At 37.5% G+C, this 20,198-nt stretch overlaps 1 protein-coding gene across 6 annotated transcripts in view; it reads right to left on the bottom strand.

Moving 5' to 3' along the window:
- Nucleotides 1-20,198, bottom strand: part of CEP152 (centrosomal protein 152) — a 119,594-nt gene that overhangs the window by 45,770 nt on the left and 53,626 nt on the right. For 4 of the 6 annotated variants that reach the window (XM_082452984.1, XM_082452983.1, XM_082452986.1 and 1 more), the window contains 8 exons: nucleotides 15,052-15,174; nucleotides 14,344-14,453; nucleotides 13,466-13,594; nucleotides 13,210-13,342; nucleotides 9,001-9,186; nucleotides 6,409-6,690; nucleotides 5,234-5,365; nucleotides 189-839 (listed from right to left, as the gene is read on the bottom strand). In XM_082452984.1, the coding sequence (XP_082309110.1) occupies nucleotides 189-839; nucleotides 5,234-5,365; nucleotides 6,409-6,690; nucleotides 9,001-9,186; nucleotides 13,210-13,342; nucleotides 13,466-13,594; nucleotides 14,344-14,453; nucleotides 15,052-15,174 (1,746 nt within the window). The remainder of the gene's footprint in view (nucleotides 1-188; nucleotides 840-5,233; nucleotides 5,366-6,408; nucleotides 6,691-9,000; nucleotides 9,187-13,209; nucleotides 13,343-13,465; nucleotides 13,595-14,343; nucleotides 14,454-15,051; nucleotides 15,175-20,198) is intronic. The other 2 variants (XM_082452987.1, XM_082452988.1) reach the window with 1 other exon arrangement.

Genomic DNA, 20,198 nt, shown 5'->3' with positions numbered 1-20,198 from the left:
TTGGGGGGCAAAAAAAAAAAAAAAATTGCAATCCTTTGAATCTGCTAAAAGTTTTTTAAACCACTAGTAAAAACACAAGTCTTACACCTATTAAACTGGAGAATGAAGAAAGGAAAAAATACCAAATGCAGCTTCTACAATCATCTTTCACATTTAATCATAGCTTTTTTCACTTATTAGGAACATACCTTTACCCAGTCTGAGTTGACAGTTTCTATAAATAGGGAGAGTGTATCTTGAAATGCTTTCTGTATGCAGGTCTTTAGTTTTTCAAAATATTGCACAGACACCCATTTCGAAGAACAAGTCGACATGAGTTCCAAAAGGTACTTGTTCTCTGAACCACTGGCTTGCTCCTTCTGGGTGTCCTTTAAGAGAATCTCAAGGACAGTTAGGATGTCTTCCTCATACTGATGGATTTCCAGTTGGATCCGCCTAGCTTCCTGCACAGTCCATTCTCTGCGACTGTGGTCTAAACACGTTTGTAATTCTGTCTCCTTCTGAAGAAGTAGTTCAGTTTTTTGTTTCGTAAAGTCTTCTTTAGCTGCTGCAAGCACCTCATTAATTTTATTTCGATGATCATCTAAAAATTGCCGGTAATCTTGCTCATTTTGTTCTTGAATTCTGTGGATTTCTTCTTGCTTTTCTTTGTTCCATTCACTCCGGGCCTTTGCCAGCTCAGCCCTGACAACCATGGGGACTTCCTCATTCTTTAACTCAAGCTCTCTCTGCAGAGAATGAATCTTCTCTTCCAATTGCTTTCCAGGTATGACATTTTTCTCCATATTTGCAATCTCGCTTTTCCATTTCTCTTTAGCTTCAGAAACAGCAAACAATATCTAAAGGACATAACAATGTACAATGAAAACTCTTTATGATTCTCCTCATTAATAAAAAAAAAATAAAGTAACCATTTGGGTTAATCTTTGAACTTATTAATAAGAGATTTAAAATCAAAATTAAAGGGAAAAAGTAAATTTAGATAAGACATTGGCTGGTCCTAAAATATACTTACACTAAACTTAAGGATCTTTTCCCTCATTTTAAATCACCTAATACTTTGTCTCACGTTATTTAAACTAAAACATCCATTTCTATATGAATAACTAGAAATTTAAACTGACCAAAAATATATAATTATATAATTATCTAAAACTAATTTTAGAAAAAAATTCATATTTGTTTTTTTAATACAGATGCTGTCTCAAATCAAAGCCCCCAACAAATGAATTATCTTTTATATGAAGCAAAAGCAGCCTCTAAGGAAATCTTACTAATATTTTTAGGAATGTAACACATAACCTGTACAATAACTTGCTGACAAACATACTGTATTTTAATGCAATTTTAGTGGTTAAAACAGTTCATTAAATGACAATATCAAAGTCATTTTTTCATTAATCCAATTTTTGTTTATAACAGAATAGCAAGACTAGCAGATCATAGGCACCAGTAGTACATAACCAAAAAGTAATAGGGAATCAAAAAGCCTGAGCTGTAGCTCAAATCCTGACTTGGACTGCAGAGGCAGCCTAGCACGGTGCTTAACAGAACAGGCTCTGGAGACAAATTGCTGGAATTAACTTCCCACTCCTCAACTTCTTTGAGCCTCAGTTTCCTCATCCATAAAATGGGGATAATTACAATGCCCACTTGATAGAGTTTTTTTTTCTTTTTTTTTTGGATTAAATGACAAAAGGAAATAATCTATTTAAAGCACTTAGGGGACTTCCCTGGTGGTCCAACGGTTAACAATCTGCCTTCCAATGCAGGGGACGCAGGTTCAATCCCTGGTCGGGGAACTAAGATCTCACATGCCGCGGGGGCAACTAAGCCCGCGCGCTGCAACTACTGAGCCTGCGTGCTCTAGAGCCCGCACACCACAACTCGAGAGCTTGCACACCGCAACGAAGACCCGACGCAGCCAAATAAATAAGTAAATAAATATTTTTTAAAAATAAAATAAAATAAATAAAGCACTTAGAGCCTGGCAAACAATAAGACTTAAAAAATGTTATGTAGTTACTGTTACTCTTGGCTGCATGGGTTTAGAAAAATTCTTAATCTCTTTTGTACTTAGTGTCTTCTATGTAACGAGCAGATTGGATGATGATCTCAAGTCCCTTTTACTTCTAATATTCCCTGGACTGAATTCAAAGAAGTCACAAGGATACAAACGTAAAAGAAGAACTGGCCATCTCCAAAGGCTTGGCCTAGACAATGATGACTGCTATGAATCAATACCATATATACTGACTATACTGCTGAACTGAATGAATAAGCATTTTCAGAACTCTAATGGAAAACTGATGAAGTCACAAAAGTGCTAACAAAAGATCAAGATGAAAAAAAAATTAATTACATGGGACTGAATGAACTGATGAGGATGATTATAATTTTTGTGACTTTCTGTTTGAATTAAAAACAAACAAACAAAATCCCACAAGGACTCAGAGGCAAAAAATATACAAGTCAATTTTCACTGTAAAGTAAAGGAGCTGTTACAGTGGAGGATTACTGGACTGAATGTCAATATTATGATATAGAAAAAAATATATATATATATGTGTGTCAAAAAAAAAAAATACCATATATACGCTCTGGCTGTTGAGACAGGGGGTCTGCATCCTTAATTCTCAGCTATTATACAATTATAGCAAACATCTTCAACTATATGGATACCTAGACACATGTTACATACCTTTATTCAATAAAATGTGTTCCTGAATAGTTGGATATAAATCAAAAATTTTGAATCATACTTTAAGTTTACTAAAGGAACCCACTATCTAAGATGAGCTTTACGAAGGAATTCACAGAAAAATTCTTTTGCTACCAGCAGAATAATTCAGTAACGATGTGAAACATGTTTGAAACATGTTTCCTTTCCCAAAAAGGAAATCAGGTCCTGTCACAATGGATGCCTGGAAATTATTAACAGGTAACTTGGGTGGAGGTGTCAGATCCCAGGGAATTTGTATGACCCGCCCAAGCTCACCAAAAGTGTACAACCTCTCACATAAAGTTTTACAAGGAGAATTTGACAGTATTAATTGATTTAGTGTTTCCTGATGTTGCTACACATTAGAATCACCTGAGGAGCTTTTAAAATCCCTAAGCCCAGGCCACACCCTGTATCAATTGAAACATAAAGCATTGGGGTGGGAGCCAGGCAAAAGTATTTTTAAAAAGATCCTCACATTTTTCCAATGTGCAGCAAAGTCTGGGAACCACTGAACCAACTTGCCGACTTCTGGACTCTGGAAGCTGGTTTTAAATTTCCACAGATCTTGACGGATCACTCTAATCTTATAAGAACTCTCCAGCAAATGCTATGAAACTGGCTCTTGCTCATCTCATTTGGCTTGGAGGAAGAATTTGCACAAAACACTATGTTTTGTGGCTGAATAATTATCTAGAACACTGCTACTCACACCCAAGTGTGGTCCAAAGACCACATCACCCGGGAGTCGGTTAGAAAGTCTAATTCTCGGGACTTACTCCAGACCCAACAAGTCAGCATCTCCAGGAGCAAAGCCCAGGAATGTGCTCTAACAAACCCTCCAGGTGATTCTCATGCCTGCTAAAGTTTGAGAAGCAACACACCATCCTCTCGTTTCTGTATTTCTGCATTCACATATATTCAGACCTTCTGTGTTCTTAAGGGAAAATCAACTTTATTATTCTTAACTTCTGAGCTCTAAGACACGTATGCATACCATCATATTGTTTCCTCTTTCTGTCTCCCTCTTAAATTTCCTTTTGAAATATTTCAACATACTAAAAGTACAGAGAATATTGTAATGCACCATTACATGAACTACCACATAAGTTGAGAAAAATATTAGATTTTTTACTTATGCCGAATTATTTCCTTAAGTAATTTGTGGAATAAGATTATGAATGCAACATATGACTCATTTACAACGTCTGTTACGCACATCATTTTCTAAAATGGTTGTGACAACAGAAGAGTAGCATATGCTTGATACTGCAGTCTATTTTGTGCATTACAATTAAGAAGAGAAGGTATAAACATATGGCATAAAATATCACCTTAAGTTTGCTATTTGGACTTCTCATGAAGACTATCTGTTCATATTTTTGGTGTACTCACCCACAGATTGTTTCTCTTATAAATTTGTATTGTTTTTTTTAAATCATATATTAGTATTAATGTTTCTGTTTGATTCATTTACTTTCCTTATTTTTATTATCCCCTTCACTTCTGTTTTTTATTACAAAAGCAAATGTTTTAAATGTTTGTACATATTTTATCCCATTTACCTATCTTGGCTACTGTGCCTTGCCTGTTGTCTCACGACTGAGTTATTATGATGCAAATCTGAAATATTCCATTTCTTTTAATTTTTCTATACTGTCATTTAAAAATGTTTATCTTCTGAATCAACCTAGAGTTTATTGTGATGTAGGGGGTGGGAAAACAATTTTTCTAAAATGCTATCATAAGACGATTTATTATGGAAAATTCCTCATTTCCTTGTTTTGAAACAATTTATTAAGCTTTTAGTCATAGTTGGGCCTATCTCAAGTCTGTATAGTACTGAATGAAAAAGAATTCTATTTTTGTGACTCAACACTGTCTGAATTGTTGCTTTCCAACATATTCTATTAAGTGTTAGGGCTGGACTACTATTTCTTTTCCAGAACATTTAGAAAAATTTCTAGTCCTTTCAGTTTTCCAAATAGATTTTAGAATTATCGTGTCAAACTTCAAAACTATGTTCAGTTTATTGGCATTTTGATTAGAACCGGTTTACACTAATAAATTAAGTTGTGAGGATACAAATGGTTAAAATATCTGATGTTTCCAGTCAAGCAACATGACATCTCTGGAAAGGAGAGCTTGTTATTTACCAAGGGGAGTATATTATAAGACTACTGACACAGCACAGAAAACAGTAGTCATGCATGTGAAAGGATACTGTACAGCTAATTGCTCTCTCAGTTTCTCCTAAAGATACCACAAGATAAATAGGGATTTCATTCCATGGGTAAGGTTATCCTCCAGATTATGAGAGTTTCCACAACCCTGAAACACGTTCTCTCCCCCTCCACAACTGGATGAGGATGAGAACAGATCCCACTAATGAGGCCCTATGCTGAGTATGCATTATCGCATTTAATCCTCCCACAGTGCTGTGAGCAGGTAGGAGTTCCCGGGACTGAGATGAGGCCCTCTCCTGAAGCTTCTTTCCAGGAGAGCTCTTACCCGTGTGGCCACAGACTGCTCTTGTAGCTCCTCCCACTTCTTCTGTTCTGCCCTTAGAAGTGCTTTATACTCTGCAAGCTCCGGCAGTTCCTCCAGCCACCGATGACGAGCATTTTGCACAGCTGTTTCTACCTGCAGGAGAGCAATTGCAGGAGAGAGCGAGGTAAAGGAACGTATAAAATTTCAGAAAGACCCCATATGCAGGTAACCACTACGATTTCATGTGCATTTACACTGTATTGCACTACAGTAGTTAAACTGACTTCAAGCACCCCACCTCATCCCAAACAGTAGATTCTAATCCTTCTGTTGTAAATGTCCCATACTATCCACTGCAAAAGGCAAAGCAGGAATTAGAAATCTATACATGTTTGATGGCCACTACTATTATTAGAAAGCTTTATACAAAGTACCAATTGCCATTTCCAACAAACTCCTATTTATCTTGGGGAAAAAGAAGAAGACATGCAGGAAGGCTGCCTGGTGTCAGCTGCTGTCCAATCAGTATACCCACCACCTCCTCAGACCTCGTGCCCGACATATAAACGCATGCACCAACATATTATAGTTTAGAGCCTTACACTTGGCAAATTTTCTTGCTGTCAAGAATGAATTTGTGACTATCAAGTGAGGTTGATACTTCAATTCTGGCAAAAATGGAAGACTTGATGAATTATGAGGGTGATCTGGTTGTTACAGGGAGACAGGGGTTGGGATTTATAGACAAAGTCCCATTTGCAGGGGCATGCCTGCAGATTCAACTCTCAAGTCTCAACACAAATACTGTTATATAGCTTATTCACTTTAAGTTTACTTATCTATAACTACCTTAGTGGAATATTTACTATAAAGTTAGATAAGAAAGATTCATAATTAAATTGTGCTTCGTTCAGATGTAAAACCATCATCGTTAACCTCAGGCATCTTAATGTTTAGACGGGCCTCAGAGGAGCAAACATTTTGGAAACCGAAAGTACTGAAAAACTGAGAGGTGACAGCTCTGTGACAGAAATATAATGAAAATTTTGGCAACAACATAAGATTGTTATCCTACCCTGGGGTGTACAAAATGTTTAAGTATAAAGTTATGAACAAGTTCAACGGTAGCACTTTACGGGTTGTCATGAGTAGGCAGGCAGTTCCAATAATTTTACTATAGGAAACCTGCCTATTACCTGTTTGGCAATATTTTCACAGTATTTGAGTTCCGATTCAACCTCAGGTTTCTTCAAGCCCCCCTTGATGGCTATTTCCTTCTCTTGCTCTAAATTTTGCTGGATTTTTCGCTTCTGCTCTTCTACCGTGATTGCCAGCTCTTTCTTGGCAATAACGTCAATGGTAGTTTCTTGGTCAGTTTGGCTGCAACAATCTGAGGTCTTCTTTTTCATTGCCTTTATAGTTTGATTCAGCTTAGACTGCCATTCCTTTTCAAGCTGCTGAATAAGTTCTTGTTTGATCTGTTTTCAGAAGAAAAAATCTTATGAAAAGAAAAATATTCAAATAAGCAAAAACTAGAATTAATAGCTAGCCAGAAAAGCAACCACAGCAGTGTTTGAAAACCATCTAGACATTGTTGTAGTTATTATGTGAGGTTTAGAAATTTAGTCAATGAGAATATATTCAAGGAAATCCTGAAAGTTACTTTTTGACCTTATCTATGGGACATAAATCACATGGAAGAGTTAAGTATATTGCATAAGGTCAGGCTATCTTGCTCTCAAGATGCGACCTTCTGGAAGCTTTGACATTGCCACTACAATGATGGCATGATTTTAAAAAAACCAACAACAACAAAGAAAACTTCTACTATTAATATGTGATTTTCCATCAATACCAGGCTTTCCACAAAGCAGGCACTGGGTAAGCATAATTAATGAACCTAAAACTGAACAATCTAAAAAGCATTTTTACTTATTTGGACACATTAGAATCTTGTTTCTTATGATATGAAATTGTACTCAGTCAACTGTGCGTTCAAGAGCAGGGCATTATTGGAAGGATGCCTTAGTGATTCTACTTTCAACAGTGTAGTGGGATGGACCCAAACATAATTAGTACTGGGCAAAACTGTGAAATAGCAAAATTTGCTTTTCCCTTTTCCTGTTTCCCACCTGCTGGGTATCCAGAGTTCTCAGACAGCTTCCCTGGCTACCACAGCCCCTGGCTGTATTGCTTCTCTCAAAAAGGTCATCTTGTGTGGCCCTTTTTGCTCTATGCTTTATGCTTTCCTGACAAAACACAAAAACATTAGCTGTCTCTCTCACCCCCCTGGTAAATAACTGGTTAGCAAATCCAACTAAAAAACAATTTGCAGCAATGTAAAAATAGGGGATTTGTTTTGTGTCATCCATATTTTTTTTTAATAAATTTATTTATTTATTTTTGGCTACGTTGGGTCTTCGTTGCTGCACGCAGGCTTTCTCTAGTTGCGGCGAGCGGGGGCTACTCTTCGTTGTGGTGCGCGGGCTTCTCATTGCGGTGGCTTCTCTTGTTGCGGAGCACGGGCTCTAGGTGTGTGGGTTTCAGTAGTTGTGGCACACAGGCTCAGTAGTTGTGGCTCACAGGCTCTAGAGCACAGGCTCAGTAGTTGTGGCACACAGGCTTAGTTGCTCCACGGCATGTGGGATCTTCCCGGACCAGGGCTCAAACCTGTGTCCCCTGCATTGGCAGGCGGATTCTTAACCACTGCGCCACCAGGGAAGCCCCATTCATAATTTTTTTACAGATATATGGCTAGATATATTCCATAATATATACTTTTATGTTAAAAAATGACTAGTAAAAGAATTTCAGGTGCCAGCACTAGATTGATGAGATTTGGGGGAGAGGAGAGGAGATGAGTAGTAGGGAGGTCAAAAGACAGGACAATGGTCTGTGATTCCATCTTGAGATAGCCCCAACCCCGATTAATAGCAATCTTGTGGTCAGAAGAACCTGGTTTGAGAACTTACTGCACTTCCAACTAAGTTTTTAAGATCATAATTTGGTTCTTAATTTTCTTGGAAACTATGAGCATTTTCTAATCTCACTTGCTACTTAGGAAATAGAAGTAAAGTTTTGTGCTTCTAAGCCTACCCAGTCATTACTTCTTTCTTCCGGTCCACAGTGTAGAGGTTAATTATTTGTTAATTATATTGGTCTAGAGTTATCAGAATCATTTCACAATATGAAATTTGATCATGGTTTCATTTTTGAGGAATCAAAAAAAGTCCTCCTCAAAACCCATTATAGGGACTTCCCTGGTGGTGCAGTGGTTAAGAATCTGCCTGCTAATGCAGGAGACATGCGTTTGATCCTTGGTCCAGGAAGATCCCACATGCCACGGAGCCACTAAGCCCGTGTGCCACAACTACTGAGCCTGCGTTCTAGAGCCCGTGCTCCACAACAAGAGAAGCCACCGCAATGAGAAGCCCGTGCACCGTAACGAAGAATAGCCCCCGCTTGACACAACTAGAGAAAGCCAGCATGCAGCAACGAAGACCCAAGGCAACCAAAAATAAAATAAATAAATAAATAATTTTTTAAATTCTTAAAAAAAAAAAACAGCATTATATCCTGAATTGGGCTGAAGAGTCAAGAGGTAGGAAGTTTTAAAAAATAAAACTGGTGTGAGTAAGCTGCTAATAGCCCAATTCTGAGAAGTAAAATGAGTGATTATGTATGTACTTGGCAATTAAAAATAATGTCAGTTCAAGAAGAGCTGTCTCTCAACAGTTAATATCACATTTTTTAAAACATGATGACTAGAAAGAAATTTTAACCCACACCTCTTTCTGTTCCTTAACCCAGTGTGCTTTGGCTAACATCACTTCATTTTCAACCTCCTGTTTAATATCACTTTCTTGTTCTTTCAGCCACTTGTCCTTTTCCATCATAAGGGTATCTTGGTACTTTTCTTCAAGTTCCACCTGCAGTTTCCTTACATACTCTTCTCTTTCCTCCAATAGCTGTCTCTTTAAACAAAATTCAAATAAATATCTCATATGACACTAATATTCTCCAAGTCAAATTCATAAAATAATAGTTATATGCATGTAATAGACAACAGCAACAGAGACAAGTGATCTTCCTATATGCTAACTCAATCAGTTGAATAAATTGTCTTGTAAAAACCTGCCTACATCTCAAATATTTGGACAAAAAATTTACAGATGGTTGTATTAAATGAAAAGGCATCTAATACAATAAATACATCCCTAGAGGACCAAATACTATTTTTAAAGGTGAAACTGACATTTATGTTTACACCCCACCCACAATGAGACGCATAATATATCACAGCCCAGAAAAATTTATATTTCTGAAAGACCTGTATTCAGAGATAGGCCAAAAATTACTGTTCTATTCTAAAAGCTATGCATCCTTCAATAAAACCCAGACTGGTATGTGTTTTCATTATCAAAGATAAAAATTTTTTATCAAAACTAGCTGAAGCATTATCAAATAAGAACGTTCAAGTGTCAGTTAAAATTTAACAATTTGAACTATTCATATAATATTCCCTATTTATTCTAGGAACCCAGTTGATCTGAAAACTCTAATAAACCTCTACTCAGGGATCAAAATTATCTATGAGAGTTTCTGTTTGAAAAATTTTTGAAATGGTTTTCTGGAGGTCCTATCAAGATGCTATGAGAAGAAACACATTGAAGCCCACAAAGTACAATACCAAGGAAGTATACCTCACATAACTAATGCTACATGGCAACCAAGCTTTTGCTCTGTGTCTCTTTGGCATTATTTCTGATTCCTGACTATCTGGCTGTCTGGATTTTTTTCCAGTTCATAGCTGACCTGGATTATTTCTGTCTTAATTGCTATCTGAGTCTTCTCCACCACTGGCACATGCCAAGAAGATAATATCTATGTTTGTTCAGTGTTGCATGATTTTGGAAAACCTCCGGTGACTGAGGGACCCATTTCTGCAGTCAGGTCATGGAGAGTGCAGTTGTACTAAGATTATAGGACAGGTTCATCCACATGGCTGAGAAAGTTGTCCACTGTCACATCAAACATCACATATCACTGTTATTATTTTTGTTTGGCTGTAGAAGGAATCCCCAAATTGTCTTATCTGTGTATGTCTATCCTTTAGGAGTTGTTTCCATATGTATCTGCATTTCCTTTTGACCCGAAGAAGAAAACTGCTACCAATTTTCCGTGTGTTTGTATGTTTGTGAATATACTAGTTAGCTTAACTACATGGTAAACCAGACCACGCAGAGACTCAGAACAACAAACACCGATTATTTCTCACGATTCTGTGGATCAGCTGGGCAGTGGTTCTGGTCTGAGTCCACTCAGCTGATTTCTGCAGACAACTGAGGCCACAATGGTCTAAGATGGTGACACTCCCATGTCTGGTGGTGAGTTCAATGTCTGCCAGGATGATGCAGTGACTTGGTCACATGCGTCATCATCTAGCAGGTTATCCCGGATCCTTCACATGGTGCTTGGTCAAAGGGTTCCTGAGAGTATCACGCTTGCAAGGACCAATGCATAATAGCTTTCTAAGTGTCTTTTTACATAATGTTAACTAATATCCCATTAGCCAAAGTCAGTCATTTGGCCAAGGTCAGATTCAAGGGATGAGAAACAGACTATCTGCAACTGAGAATAGCTACAAAGCCACGTTGCAAGGAGACAACACATTCAGGGATAGGAAGAATGTGTGGCCATTTTTGCAATCCACCACAGTGAGGAAAACCTTGCTTCCCGCTCTTCACAGAAGAAAAGCGATAAATTTATTGGTCATAGGAATCTACCATTTGAACATACTACAGGAATATCTAATTCAAAAAGTCTTTATCACAGGAGGGAAGGAAATATTTGGATAGTTTTAAAATGTTTAAACTTGTTTTGCATGCCTCAGACAGTCAAAAAACTCTAAGGACTGACTTACCGTGTTTACAATTGTATAAACAAGCCTTAGTGCGTGTAGGAATGGCATTATGAATAGGAATATTGATCATCTTTGCTTTGTCTACAGATTCATAGCCTCTACTGATTACAACCCAGTTTGAAGGGTCCTGTGTTTATGACTTTATTCCCCCTTCTCTGAACAAGCCAGGTTAACATGTGAGGAAAGTCTCTGTGTTAAAATCTTTACAACTTGGAATTGAACTTGTAACTTAACCTGCAGCCTGTCTCAACAAGTGTTTCAGAAAAGAGCACATATGAAACAGGAAAATACAACCAGGGACTCTCGGCATTGCCTGTCTTATAACAGTCTGTATCCAAACAAAGCTCCGGACCTGAAGATCAACCGCAGGGAAAATGGCTTACGTCTTGCAAAGAAGGACTACCCTAACAGTTCCCTAGCTTGCTCGAGTTTAATAGGCTTATGAAGACTATTAAGCTTTATAAAGAGCTTGTATAAATCTAAATAAAAAACTAAAGAATTCCCAGAGGAGGAAGAAATTAAATTTTTCACGCTTTAAGTACACTGGCCCTTTAAGTGGGGGGATGGTTATAACTACAAGGGGATAGCACAAGGGAGTTTTTTAGGGTGATGAAACTATTCTGTTTCAATCCATACATGGGTTACAAATTTATAAAACTGGACACCAAATGAAAAAGAGTCAATTTTACTGTATGGCAATTTAAAAATTAAAAAAAAAAAAAAATTTAACCTGTAAGTTTTTTTGGAAGGGCCAAGCAGCAGTTTTAACTTTCCTTCTTGCCCCAGTGCACAAGCATTCATGAGCCAAAATATCAGTCAGTAGCAGCTATTAACTGCAACTGACCAATTACGTGAGATTTAACTTTACCGCCAAATTGATTCTTTTAAAAGTACCAGGAAATATATTCCTGAAAAGAATGACCTCTTTGAGAGAATTGCTCTTATGTTCTTGCCAATTTATATATTTAAAGAAAGAAAGAAAAGAATCACACTAGATCTTCTCCCTATTTTAATTTTTTTAAACATTACTGAGCTAAGTCTTTAATTTCTAGGTAATTTAAGATCCCTTCTAACTTTCATACTGCCGGCACTAACTAAAACAGCTCCCCTTAGTTCTTTTTCCACTAGATGGTATGTATACATGGCATGTTTTTCTACCATATTAATCGATTCAAAAATAATCAAAATGTTAAGTGACCTGGATTCCTCATCTGCTCTTTAAGTCTGTGGTAGCAACAGTCACTATAACTTACTCAGAAACTTCACGTCACTATAACTTACTCAGAAACCTCTGTATATAGAACATTTACTCGAGCCTTTAAAATGATTGTCTAATCTTGATGCAGGTGGCTTTCAAATTGTGGTCCGCAGGCTGGTCCCAAGGGGAAGGGAGAGGCAGACGTGCGTCTGGATGAGGCTTGGGCCAGGACGAGGAAGAAGACAGGAGGGGCAACTGTTTACGTGTGATTTCACTCCTGGACACTCACCAAGGGCAACTTGGAAGATTCAGGCAGGAGTAGAGAGGATACTGCAGCCCCTCCAGCTTCCCTGAACGACGAGAACTCCCTGGAAAGAGGTCACACTCACACCGACCTTCCTCTCCACAGCTCCACATCCCCACCTTCCTTATCATGAGACCCAAGTTCAAACTCCTGCCCTTTTCCCCAGAATAAAAGGACGCTTAAGTCCTGACAGAAATGGGTCAGAGGAAAACGTCCGTGCAGTGCGCACAGGACTGTATAGAATCACTTGGGCAGCAAACAAACTTGCAAAACAAGGATCCCTGGGTTGCAGACTCAAAGTGACTCGGGTCCACCTTGCTTATTTTTAGAACTCTCTTCTGCCTCTTAGAATAAATCTATAAGGACGAATCACTTTCTCCTAGGGGTATGCCATTTTCTGCTAGGGCTTTAATAATCATTTCAATATTTACTGTACTTTGTGAGCTGAATTAGTGTGAATCAGCCAAACGTGAAGACTTCTACAGAAGGCTTCCCTGTTTCACAGGAGAGTGAGTGTACTGGTTTCAGTGAGAAATGAAATGAAGTGAACACAACACGAACTTGTCCTGTACCTTCTCTTCAGCCTGTTGCTCCTTTTCCATGGCCTTCCTGAGAGTTGCTTCTAGATTATCTTTCTCTCTGCACACTTCCAGGTAACATTCCTGCACGGCCGCCATCTCCTTATTCACCTTATCTAAGTCAGACCTTGGACACACAAAACCAGCAACTAAATACAAGGCTGCAGAACAGACAATTTTCCTCTAAACGAGGGAATAAGAGAATGTTGTCTCTACAGCTTCAGGGGCAGCTAAACTCTTTCATTCTCACCTAAGTTGCAAGCGAGCTCCCTCATAAACCTCAAAGAGCTGCCGCTTCTCCAAAGCATGCTTTACTAACAGGCTTTCACGTATTTGGGCTTTCATGGCTTCATGGTGTTGCTGGTAAGTCCTCTCACACCTAGAAACAGACAGCAGACAGCGGAATCTAAGGCAGGGCCAGCACTACCAGAAACACCGAGACGAACTGGTTTCCCTCCCTTCCTTCCCACTCCCTCCTTCTAGTGCAAAGTACAGTTAAGGTCAGATTGGTCTTGCCCAACCCAAAGTGGTAATAATTAGCTTTCAATAGATGATCTTATGAGAATCTTCAAAATTTTCTTTCTTCAAATGTTTCTAGAGAAAAATTAGAAAGCTGGACGTGAGAAATGCCCCAGTCCTTCAAACAGAGTATAATAGTCTGTGTTGAGAACTTCTGTTTATTAAAAAACTAATTGAAATAATAGAGGGTGTGGTTCCAAAATTCCAAATTATCTATATGAAACACAAATACTAAAGTAACCAACTCACACGTAAGTTATGTTCCAAAAGTCTGTTTCCAAGTTCATGATTTCCTATTTAGAAGACATATTTCCTCCCACAGGTTTCTTCCTTATAAAAAATAGTTAAGCCATTAAGCTCTACTATTTCAATGAACTACAGTTTGGATGGTTCTGTAGAACTCAACTCACTAAATAACATTATTTCTATGGAAAATGTGTTCCAAATTCTAATTTGAGAAACCAGGGATTCATCTTCTCCAATTTCTGATCTCAGTAGGGAGGGTTCACACCATCATTTCTCTCGAATCTTTTTTTGGGGGACGTTATCGGGAGAGAGAAGGGAAAGAGAGCCCAGAAGACAGACATCAGGCTTCTGTCTAGACCTCACCTATCCACAGCTTCTTGTTTATCATGGTCAAAATCTTGTACCATTTGTCTCATTTGATTGCATAAGTCTTGATTCGTATTTCTCAGTTTTTCTTCAGTTTCTTTAAGCTCCTAAATACAAGAGAATAAAGTATTTAGAGGAAATACCCATCATCTTTATTGACTAGTCTAATCTCATTTTCTGATATCCTCTGTGCTTTATCTCTTTCCCTATAACATTATTTGACATAATATCACTTTCATAATTCTATAAAAGTCTCTTCATGCCTTGTAAGAGTATAGATTCATTTATTTGTCAAGTAGTTTTCTGATAGGAGTAAAGGTTAAAATTCTGTATGTATTTTGAAATGTATGAAAACATTCAACCAGAGAAGTATTGGTTAACTGATGCTTTATGATAAATCTTAGAATACGATAATCTTCCCAACCATATAAATAAGCACGGTTTTACTTTCTGGTCAAGGGCTGCCTAAGGAGGAAAGAATACCTCTATTAGCCATGCTATTAAAGAAATACTGAATTCCTATAAAATTAGAGGAATTCCAGAAAACTGGAATTATACTAACTTACCTTCTGATGAAAATACTACCCCATGACCAGCAGTAAAAGGAAATAACTGGACTAACTCATATTGCTTCTGTATTTTTGAAAAGTCCTTTGAATGAGGTCATGAGAATTCTCAAGAAGTAGAGGAAAGTTTTTTAATCACCTGATTTTGTTGCTGTAAAACCTGAATTTCACTTTTAAGTCGCAGAATATCGTCTTTGACAATCATATCGGAAGAGTCAGGCCATACTTGATTAGTTGGTTTTTCTGAGGTATCTGTTTTAGTCTAAATGTTGAAAAGAAGTCAGAAGTTTTTCAGGTTTATAAAAAATTTTAAGCACCAGTTTTGTAATAATTTCATACTTACAAAGAAATTGCAAAAACAGTACAAATAATTTCCATATATCTTTTATGACTGTCCCCCAATATAACCACGGTACAATTATCAAAACCAGGAAATTAACTAGGATGCAATACTATTACCCAATCCATAGACCTTATACAAAATTTTCCAGTTTTCCTCTAACATCCTTTTTCTGGTTCAGGATACAGTCTACAATTTCACGTTGCCTGCAGTTATCACGTCTCATTAGTCTCCTCCAATCTAAGACAGTTCTTCAGTCTTTGTCTTTCGAACCCATGACATTTTTGAAGAGTACCTATACTAATCATTTAGTTTTACTGACTTTACTTCGTTATTAAATTCACGTTATGCATTTTGGGCATGAATGCCACAGAAGTGACGTGTGTGTGTTTTTAGGAGACATATGACATCAATATGTCTCATCACTGGTGACAATCAGCTGATGAAGGTCGAAGGTTCTGTCTGCAGCCATCTCCACTGTAAAGTTACTGTTTTGCAATTAATAGTTAGTATTAATATCTTATGGGGAGACACTTTGAGACTATGCAAACATGCTATTTCTCATCATACTCTCACCCACTAGGTTTAGCATCTGTTCTATTTCTGTATTTAATCAGTGTTAACTCATACATTTTATTCAACAGGTACACAATGATGATAGACTTTGGTAAATTGTTTCCAGAAAGTTCATACAAATGTATCCTGTCAGGTAGTGCAAGAGTCTGTTCAGCTCTCTTTACCTCCAGTGGCAGTGACTGTCTTTGAATGATTATTGTGTTGGATGGGGAAAAGGGTCTCCAACAATTTTTTCATTTGCATTTGTGGAACCTCTTACATGCCTTCATTGTTCATTTGTTTTTCATCTTTCCATATATATAACTTTGCATTTTCCTCTTACCATCTAAGTGTTTTATCCATTTTTATAAGTTCCTTGTTCATTGAAGAGGTCAAAGTTTTTTTTTTTTAATATCTACTCTATTTGATCTGTTGGTTTTATATTTACCTGAACTCTGAGCTCTCTTCTTCAATGTTTAAAGAATATTCTGTACCAAGGTTCATTCTACTCATTGGGGGAAAGGGAGGTATGTGTATCTCATTCCTACATGGGGTGACAGAACACCAAGGCTTTGGCTCAGTCTTCCAATTCAGTCTTCACTTCCTTCAGAGAAGGAAGTTGCACTTTCCCCGGTTCACCTGCCATCATTTCCTAGAAGCCACTGCTACTGCCCCAGTCAGAAGACAGAGGAGCTAAGAATACCTACCTTGTTAGCTTTGCTCCAGACTTGGGAGTATTAATGAGACTTTAAAGGATTTTACTGACTTATTAGAATGGCTTTCTTTTTTTTTTTTTTTTAACTTAGCCTCTACTTTTTAAAGTTTACAATATTCATTTGTGCTTCCTTCCCCACTGGTGAGTTTCTATTACTAAGAATGAAAGTAACATCATACTGATACACTGAAAAAACAATCTTCATGGCTAGCTATTACACTCAATTTTGACATATTTTCACACTGCAGGCACACAGGGACTTCGTACTTGCAGTACTTGTTAGCACAAAACTCTTACGAAGATCTTTCAAAAGAGAAGGACAATTTGAACACTGCAATAAAACCTCTCTCCAAAGCTGGAATACTGAAGACATTATCTTCAAGAAAACAAGAAATGGAATATACCAGCTCTCATACTATCTTCCTCATTTCTATGTCTCAAAAAATTCTAGCTAGGACCCTTCTGAGTTGGGAACTGAACATTGCCTATCAAGTCCCTTGGAATCAGAGTATGGCTTTAACCACAGCTTGTGTGAAGGTAACGATCTCTATTAAGTACCAGACACAGAAAAGCCTCTGTGTTTTATTTCTTAAGCTTACAAAAAATTCAGTGTAGATGTGGTCCCTGACTGCTAGTAAGCCAGTCTGGTTTTCCTAAGGCCTTTGCCACATTCTACCTTAACGGCCCAGTTGCTCAACTGGAATGAACAGCATAGTATTTGATCCACTCCCAATCACTGTACAGTGTGATGTATGGGCAGACCCCTCACTTTCACCACATATTATCCTGGAAATGTCATAAAACAGCACTACTATGAATAGTCACATGACATGAAAGCAAAAAAATGGACTCTCTGTAATAACTTTAAATTGTTTTATATAAGATGGATAGAAACAGATATAAAATGTACTATGAGGTATGTATAAAGCAATAAATACATCAATACCTTTAAAACATTTATGAAAGAATCATGCCAAATAAGATTACACAGTAAATATGTTTGCCTCCCTTCTTAATACATAGAAAGGCTTTAGGATTTTGATGGCCTAGTTCTCTTTAAAAAGGCATCCAGGGAAGTTTAAATTAATGTGTTCTTTCTCTTAACATCCCTGTAGCAAGCAAAGAAGTTCAGCATCATTTCATTAAGCTCGGGATTTGATGCTAGCTATGATCATTCTTTCTAAAAATCGATATTGAGACACTGAATGATTTTCGCCTCATTAAAGATTTCAGAAAGACTGAGTTTATATAATATAAACTTCTAGCTTATTTGCTCCATCTTTTTACATACTTCTGCTCAAAGCCGAAATATCTCTTTCCACCTTCCCGCCTGGATTTATCCTTCAGGACAGAGGTCAAATGTTCCCTCCTCACAGACTTCACTAGGGCTACCTTACCACCTCACCCCCACCCCCAAGCCCAGTTAGTTATGCCTTCTCAATAGCACTTTGTAATTAGCATAATTCTTATTACACAAAGTTATAACATGTCCATCTCCTTACAGATCTGTAGTACTGACTGTGGTAGCCATTAAGCACACATGGTTGTTGGGTACTTGAAATGTGACTTGTCCAAATAGAAATGTGCAATAAGGAGAAAATATGTGCCAGATTTCAAGGACTTAGCACATGCAAAAAATATATAAACCATCTCATTAATAATTTTATACTGATCACACATTGAGAAGATAATATTTTGTATATACTAGGTTAAATGAAATATATTATTAAAATCAATTTCACCTATTTTAATGGGACTACTAGATATTTTAAATTACATATGTGGCATCATTATATTTCCATTGGATAGTGAGGTTCTAGATTCTAAGTTCCTTCATGGAATGGCCATTGTTTCTTTCATCACTGAATCCCACAAGACCTTGCACAGAGTAGCTTAAAAAAAAAAAAAAAAAAAAGCTTAAACTGAATGATTTGCTTTTCCTCCACATACACCCCCAACCCTGCTTTCTGACTTCACAGACTAAATAGAAAGCTCCATTAGAAAAGATGTGGGAAACAGGAGGCAAAGGCCAAGTTTGATGGTGGCCATTTGCTAATTAGATGACTGTGAACTTGAGTGCTTATTTCAAGACCACCTGTTGATTAAATTACTACTTCCTCTCCCTCTTCCCCACCTAGGAAGTGGGTCAATATGTGTAGTAATTCAGCAAATATCTACTGAGCAAACACGTACAGAATTATCAAGACAATACTCCCAAGAGATTCCTACACGTAGAGAATTATCAAGACAATACTCCCAAGAGATTCCTATATAATAAGGTGAGGCAGAACAGCCATAACCAGCAAGGGCTGAAGTCACACTTTAAGAAAAACCAAATGTAGACTGCTGAGAAATCACTAGGGCAAAAGGCTAGCTGGGCAAAAAGAGTATTCAAAGATGAGATAGTTCCCTTCGATCCACTGATGAAACAGACTATAGAGTATGGAGGCAAAGGGAAAGGCCTAAAACAACACAAGGAATAGCCACCAGCAATGGCCACACATGTGAAAGTGTATCTGTACAGCAAATGCCACTAGTGATTTCAATATAGAACAAAGAAAGCACCAAGATACCTAAGCTAAGGTTCAGACTCAAAATCAGGTTCCTACTCTTAGCACACTCTCACCAAAATGCTTATTAAACTAATCAACTCTAATCTAACGCAAGTTTTCATTCCCATCCTTTATAAGAAACATATGGAAAAAAATAAAACAGCTTGATTTAAAGATGTTAAATGTGCTGGGGGAAAGCACATTCTCCCATTTCTCATTTGGTTATTAACAATGAAATCAATGTGCTCATCAAATGTAGTTACTCGGAAGAAAGAACCAAACCGGGCAGGGCTTTCACAGTGAAAACACACTATTATTTCTGGAAAGCAAACTAGGCACGATTAAAATTCCATAATAATAAACACCAGAGAACATCTTGCACACTTTGCTTTAATAGGGCTGTTTTAATGAATACAACTCCTAGTTTAAGGATCAGGAGATAAAACAGTACCAAAGTAGGAAGTAAAATGTCATTTCCATCCAGGAGAAATAGGAATATACTACCTACATTCATTTTTCACCTTCCCTTTCCTCTTTGTTTCTAGGTCTTTCATGTATTACTTTCTACTGGGAATAGAAATGAGCTGGGATTTAGAAATAGGGAAGGGTGAAAAAGGCAGCTGTTGAAGGAGGGCAACCCTAAAGATCTCTGATAGCACGATCTTGGAGAAATAACCTTGACCTATTAATTAGTCCAGTATTTTAGTTTCAGTTTGCCCAAAGACTGACTCTCACCTCAGAAGGGTCACAAATTCCTCCAGCTTCATTTTCCTCATCTGTAAAACAAGGATGCTAACTGAAGGATATAAAGGTGGATTTCAAGCACTCTGACATACCTGATTCCATACCTTTCCCACCTGTAACACCACCACCATAGAATTAATTTCTTTTAAAATATAGAATGACTATTATTTTAAGAACAGGGGCCAGAGAAATCTCAGACAAAATGCTAGAGGATTTCACTGTGGAGAATTTAACTAGATTTTAAAGCACTGTTGATACAAGCCAATCTTGAGGAAATGCAGACACCTTGTTACGTAGAATGCTTCCTTGGATTTGTGGTTAAGGAATTTTACCTAATTGGCATCTCATTTACTAGGTGCCAAGAGTAACCAGAAGGTATA

The sequence above is a fragment of the Balaenoptera physalus genome (genome assembly GCF_965194825.1).
Source record: "Balaenoptera physalus genome assembly, chromosome: 2".
Classification (NCBI taxonomy): domain Eukaryota; kingdom Metazoa; phylum Chordata; class Mammalia; order Artiodactyla; family Balaenopteridae; genus Balaenoptera; species Balaenoptera physalus.
The sequence above is the reverse complement of the archived record's forward strand: the minus strand, read 5'-3'. Positions and strand labels throughout refer to the sequence as shown.